The sequence below is a fragment of the Gavialis gangeticus genome, unplaced genomic scaffold (genome assembly GCF_001723915.1).
Source record: "Gavialis gangeticus isolate Ggan-Ray unplaced genomic scaffold, GavGan_comp1, whole genome shotgun sequence".
NCBI classification, from domain to species: Eukaryota; Metazoa; Chordata; order Crocodylia; family Gavialidae; genus Gavialis; species Gavialis gangeticus.
Genome location: NW_017729009.1, coordinates 9,831,299 through 9,837,851, shown reverse-complemented (window position 1 = coordinate 9,837,851; position 6,553 = coordinate 9,831,299). Strand labels below are relative to the sequence as shown.

General features: G+C 48.3%; 1 protein-coding gene across 1 annotated transcript in view; it reads left to right on the top strand.

Moving 5' to 3' along the window:
- The window catches only part of EFCAB8 (EF-hand calcium binding domain 8), a 27,027-nt gene extending 23,868 nt beyond the window's left edge, over positions 1-3,159 (top strand). The window contains exons 24-27 of the mRNA XM_019509960.1: positions 915-1,047; positions 1,882-2,074; positions 2,194-2,289; positions 2,692-3,159. Coding sequence (XP_019365505.1) covers positions 915-1,047; positions 1,882-2,074; positions 2,194-2,289; positions 2,692-2,898 — 629 coding nt within the window. The 3' untranslated portion in view covers positions 2,899-3,159. The remainder of the gene's footprint in view (positions 1-914; positions 1,048-1,881; positions 2,075-2,193; positions 2,290-2,691) is intronic.
- Positions 3,160-6,553: the final 3,394 nt, after the last annotated feature.

Genomic DNA, 6,553 nt, shown 5'->3' with positions numbered 1-6,553 from the left:
TTTTTTTTTTTTTTTTTTTTTTTTTTTTAGAGAATGGCCTTGGTTCTGTGACCAAAATAGTCTAATTCTAGCGAAACGTGTCCCTTTTACTGTTGCAGCTGTAACAGGCTTCCTAATTTAATTGCTGTTCCTCCACACTGGCAGATCTGTATTTGCACTGAGGAGGGGCGCCTGACTCTCAGTTCAGCATTATGCTGAACTGCAGTTGAACCCATGAAAAAGACTCTGTCCTTAGAAATAATTTAAGTCCTGGATTAGTGTGCCTGAAATCAGGTGGCTGAAGACTCCCGCGATGATGGCCGCAGGGTTTGCGCTACCCCCAGTGTAGAGGGCTTGTCAGGAGCATGCCTGAGGGTGGGCAGCGGGGCAGGGATGTTGGGTTGTGTTAGCACATGGAGGCCTTAGCTGAGATTGGGCTCCTGTTGTGCTAGGCAAGTTACATATGTGTGTAGTCAGAGATGATCACTGCCCTGAAGACCTTGCAAAGGTAGACGCACCGCAGGGGCTGGCCCGTGTGCTGTTCCTCCTGTTACCTGTGGCTGGCACTGGAGGTGTCTTTGGTACGGTGGGCTCGGTGCTGTCACTTCCTGAGCATCCTCACCTCCTGTTGATGCCAAGGGAGACCGAGCGTGCTCTCCCCTTCACAGATAGGCTGTCAGTGCATGTGCCTGTGGTTCTACCCCTCTCACCACTGTGAAACCACGTGTGTGTGCAATATAATGACACATCTCATGTCACGTAGGTGACCATGGGTTTGTTATAAATGGGTTCACATGTAAAACCTGCCTCGTTGCAGGGCTGGGGAGCCCCAGCAATGCTTGTGATTTGCAAGGGGGCAGCCAGGCAGTTACTAATGGCCTATCCATTCAGCCACAGCTCCTGAGCTTTTTCTTTTCTTCTGGCTTTGATGGCAGGGACCTTTGGGCAGTCGGTATGGGATGTCAGGCTGCAGCACCTGAACGCAGCTAAGGTGCCTGGGGACATCCGAAGAGTTGGTTCTGTTCAGACCCTGAAAGTGCTCAACGAAGGCGCTTCTCCTCTTTGGAAGTGAGTGTAACAGGAGCATGTCTTTGAATGGTCACATTTAAGTAAAACTTCTCTAGCACTAATCTCTGCAAAGGGATTAACCTCTCCCTGGGTCACTTCAACTTTCAATACGCTGGGTTACTTTTCTGTATTTGAACTGGAAGCTCTGAAGTTAAAGGAGAAGGACTGCTAAAAGAACTCATTAACTAAGTCATTAGAGAGCGTATGCCCTGCAGCTGCCCTGATCTACTGGAAGTATCTGTTCAATCTCTCTCTCTGCCAATCCTGAGTGGTGTGACTAGGGCTGTATTTTGTGCTTTATGAGGCCTGCAATTTTTAACCTGGATGTAAATTTCCCTGGTTTTACCCATTCTGCTCAAATGACAGATAAGCAATGTCTCAGTTAAATTATATGCAGTCCCTGCTTTTCCAGAGCTGCCCTGATCACGTGTCCATTCGGATGGTAGCTCTCATAGCCTTGGCTCTGTCTTCGCATGCATTCAAGGGACTCCTTTTCAAATCATGGAGTGGGTGATGCAGAGCTTGGCCTCTTGCAAGATGTTTAGCTCTTCTGCTTTTAAACCCACCATAAACTTGGGATTTTGGGTGGGGGCTGAGGAAATGCTGCGTAAGGGGTAGGAGTGAGACCTGAGGAGGGAAGAATGGTGAGTCCGGGCTATTTTCCAGGCTGTCCATGTTCTTTCTTATTTATTTGTGCAGGCCTAACACTGCATCTGTTTTAAATGAATCCTAGCTCAGGGAGTAGGGAGTGCTTCCCTTCTGGCTGGCTGCTCCTAGAGGAGCAGTAGTTTTGCAGCGAAGGTGCAGTCCTCCTCTTATGTCTTTGTGCACCAGACGTACTCAGAGCCTTATGCAGTCGACAGGCCATCTGAAGAAGCAGCAGTCCGTGCTGATGGAGTATTTGCATGAAAAAGCAGGCCTCAGCTTAGGCGCACAGAAGACCGGTGGAGAAACATCCCTGAAAGAGAAGCGAATCATTGACCAAGTCGAGGCCACCTGGCAAAAGTGGGAGAAGACGGAGAAGCTGGTGAGGAGCAGTGTGGTGGTCTCACAGGCTGTTTGCAAGGGGCAGTGTGGAGGGGGCTGGGGGAAGCGTCCTACCTGGGGGAACTAGCAAAAACCTCTTTTTGAATGTAATGATGACAGAAGAGCGAGATCCTGGGATGTTCCTACAAACAGAAAGCACGGCGGCACTTGCCTGAATTCCTCCCCAGCGTGAAGACATACATCAGCAGAGATCAGGTAAGCCACTTCCTTCCTGCTGGGGCCCTGCACTGCTCAGTGCTCAGAGCAAGATGCTCAGTCTTTACCAATGGCAAGACGATTTCAGATGCGGGAGCAGTAGAGGAGAAGGCTTTGCCACTGTACGGTGAGGGGATGGGACAGCAAAGAGGCATGCACCAGGGGTGTGACAGGAACTGCAGGCTGGGCCCAGCCAGCAGCAGAGGTTGAAAGCAAGGTGGGCAGCTTCTGCATCTTAAAGATGATGGGAGTCTCGGGGTGCGAGGTCAAAGATAAGGGGTGGAACGATCCCTTGTAGCTGCTGCTTTTCTTTCTTTCATGAGTGCTATAAGCCAACAGCAAGACGTACAGAAATTCCCTTTTCCTAATGTTTCCCAATGAGCCTTATTTCGTTCGATCCAGGCAAGAGTCTACCACTGTATGCAATATGCCGACCTGCAAAATGTCACTCCGCCACCAGTCCCTGAGCTGCTGGTTGAGATGCAGCAACTTCAGGCAAGCTTTTACAACAGACCAAGGTTGGCCAGGAAACAATCTACTTCCAATGCCCGAAGGCAGAGTCTGAAGACCCCGCTCCAGCATTATTTATCTTCCCACAAAAAGGACTGAACTTTGCAGCCAGCAGCTGATCTGGTCCTTTGCAATATGGATTCATACCTTAGCAGAGAAGAAAAGTAGAGGATAAGTAATAAACTAGTCCTTGGCTAAGAAAACACAGCTAACTGAAGTCCGTACACTATGCATGCCTTATTCCTGGCTTGCAATAGTTGCGGATAATCCTGGCCATCTCTCTTTTTTTATACGAGCACTGAACAGGGACAATATTCGAGATAACGCTGGATCGTGCAAATAAAGGTAACATTCATTTTGTTTATGCACTTGGAGTTTAGTGTGTGACATGGTTTTTTTTGATGAATGGGCTGTCAAGCCTTGAAAGTAGCCCGTTAGAATAATCCTAAGTGTTAAACGCGCCTTGTTGGAGTGGTTTTCTATTGCTCTTCAGAATGTTTTTTGGAAGAGCCCTTGACACCAGAACACAACTGGATTCGCAACGAAGCCAGGATTGGTGACATTAAATGCAGATAGCAAGTGTTGTCCCAGGTATGTACATGCGTGAAATCTTTTGCTTTGAATTGTCTAGGTAGGATCATGAAGACAGTCTGTGCTGAGTCATATCTCCAAAGCAGCTAATCCTAATGAGAGCTTATAGCATCTTCTCTGAGTGCTGTATGAACTCCTCTGTCAGAAAGTTATCCCCATTTTACAGATGGGGAAAAATGAGGCACCCTCCGGTTAAGTGTCTTGCCCAAGGGTTGCACTGTTTGCCAGAAGCAGAGCAGGGAAATTGCCTAGAGAGCCTGACTCCAGGTCCAGGCCTGTGGCCACTAGAAAATGCTTTCCCTTGACTGAGGAGCTCTTTCTACAAAACTGCCACGCCCTGCTGCTATACTAGATCCATCAGTACAAGCAGCTTTCCAAGGGGCCTCTGGGATTTCAGCAGGGCTGAGGACATGGCTGCCTTCACACATGCTAGTGATGGGTGGGTTGTAGGTAGATTCTTCTGTAAAAATATGGTTCAGGTGGTCAAAACGGCTCTCAGGGATGTGGTTGTTAAATGAGGATACAGTAGGATGTTGCTGCCATCTCGTGGCAGTAAGAGCCCGCCGGGTGCTCAGTCGGACAGGAGGGCTGGAAGGGACTGGAGGAGGCCACCCAGCCTGTCCTCTGCTCTTAGCCTTTAATGATGCTTGGCCTCCCTAGGCCACTTGTTCTGTTGCTTCATGATCCTCGCTGCTAGAAAGGGTTTCCTAATGTCTCGGCTACGTCTCCCTTGCTGTAGTTTAAGCTCTTCACTTCTCCCAGTGGACATGGAGAAGAGCTTGCCTTCCTCTCTACAGCAGCCTTGTACTTGTCTGAAGACTTTATTGTGGCTTCTCTCTCTTGCCTTGAAACTCAACAAGCCTCGTTCTTTCAGCCATCCCTCATGGGTCATGTTTTCTAGAGTTCTGATCGTTTTTGCTGGTTTTCTCATGCGTTTCATTCATTTACATTTCATTGAAACTCATTTCGTTCAAATGCCTGGCATTTCATTCATGCACTTGTCGAGAATCTTTTCGATGCTAACCCTATCCTCTAAAGTGCTTGCAACCCTCTCCCAGCCTGGTGTGGTCTGCAAATCGAATGAGTGTTTCATCATCCCAGTTAGTGAAGACATTGAATAGTGTCAGACCGAGGGAGACTTCTGATGAAGCCCACTTGACGCATCTTTCCAGACTGAGCATGAGGCACTGAGGAAGACTGTTTCCGGGCAGCGTGCTGGCTAGTTGTGATCCCACCTTGCAATTGCTCCATTGAGACAATATTTCCCTGGCTTGTTTTGTGAGCACTTTGGGTAAGAACACGTCCAAAGGCTTACTGAAGTCAAAGATATGTTGCATCTACTGCTTCTCCCCTATCTACAGGGTCTCTTACTGTACCTTCGGAGGAGATTAGACTGGTGTTACATGATTTGTTTTAGTCGTGTGCCACTTTACTACCTACTCAGTGATTTGCAAGTTGAAGTTAGTGCTGACTGGTCAGTTAGCACCTGGGTCATTCTTCTTCCTCATTTTAGTGATGGGCACAAGCTTTGCCCCTTGTCAGTCTTCTCGAGCCTCACCTGCCCTCCCCGAGCTCTCGGAGATAATTGCTAATGCCTCTGAGATGGCTTAAGTCCGTTCCCGAGCTGCTTGGTGGTGAAATGTCACCAGGCCCAGACAGAAGCTTCTGATTTATTTAAGCAGTCTCTAATTAGTTCTTCCCTGCTCTAATCTGAGTTCTTGCCAACCCTTCTTGTCATTGATGCTAATTGTGTCAGCCATCTGGTCCCGGTAAGTCTTTTTACTGGAGACTGAAGCAAAGAAAGCCTTCAACACTGGCCTTCTCTGCATCATCTTTTGTTAGCTTTCCCTCTCTGGTGAGTGGCAGACCACTTCTCTCCTTGTTTTTGGCCAGACAGACTTGCTCAATATGTTGACTTCAGAGTCTCTGTTACTGCTCTGTTCTGGCTGCCTAGCCAAGCTACCCCCCGTAGAGCTACCTGTCTAAGATCCAGGATTAGGAAAAAGTTTATTTGTTTCACAAACTCTTAGCTTTAAAGTTAAACTGGTTGACCCCAGGCCTCTTACTGGGAAATAACCCTCTGTTTTCATCTAACTTTTTCAAGTAACTTTGGTAGGGGAAGAAAAGGTTTGAGGCAGGGATTTGATTGCAATCTTCAAATACCTGAAGGGTGGTTATAAAGAGGATGGAGATAGACTGTCCTCTGTGGTTGTAGAGGGTAGCTAAGAGCAATGGCCTCAAACTGCAGCAGGGGAAGTTGAAGTTGGAGATGAGGAAGATCTTTTTGACTTGAAGGTGGTCAAACACTGCAACAGGCTACCTAGGGAACTTGTGGGATCTCCATCCCTGGAAATTTTCAGGCACGGGTTAGACAGATACTTGGCTGGCATGGTTTAGTCAGGAATGATCCTGCCTTGAGCTGGAGCAGATGTGAACTCATGAGCTCCCTCCAGTCTTACTTTCCTATGAGCTTATGATCCCGAGACCTTTGCCAAACCCAGAGACGTTTTTACTAAAGGTCAAAAAATGACCGACTTAAACATGATGTGCAGAATTACTTTTATTCTTTCCATGTGCCAGCCAATTATAGAGGCTTTTTAAATGTAAATAAATGGAGGGGCTTCTCTGTGGCGTAGTCAGCTGCTCGTCTCATTCTAAGCACACAAGTGTTGAAGATTACAAAAGGAAATGCCTTGCAGTAAGTGCTGCCACCCTATTAAGTCCCCATATCGTCCTTTCCACGTGGTGCATGTGCAACCCCCTCCCAACCCTTTCCAGATGTGGGGGACTAAGGCATAGACCATAGGATCACAGGAAAGCGCAGCTGGAAGGGCTGAATTGAGTCTGAGAGCTGGGAAATGATTGGGAAGGAACCAGTGCCTTTGCCTGAGGGGGTTGACTGGGGCAGGGGTAGCTCCTTTCACTGCTTGCTCTCGAGCATCCAGATTCTCGCACTCGGGGTCCTGTGTGTGTTACAGCAATTGCTGCTGGCACTGAGCATGATCCCTCCGGAGAGATTCACTGGTTTCACGCTGCACCGCTGTCTTAGTCTGGCTTTCACGTGGCTTCGTTCCATCCTGGTGTGACGGGCAATCCTCTGGCCCCGTGGACACATGGGTTCTTGGGGCGTTTCTCCTCTCACTGCTGGTGCGACAGGGGAAAG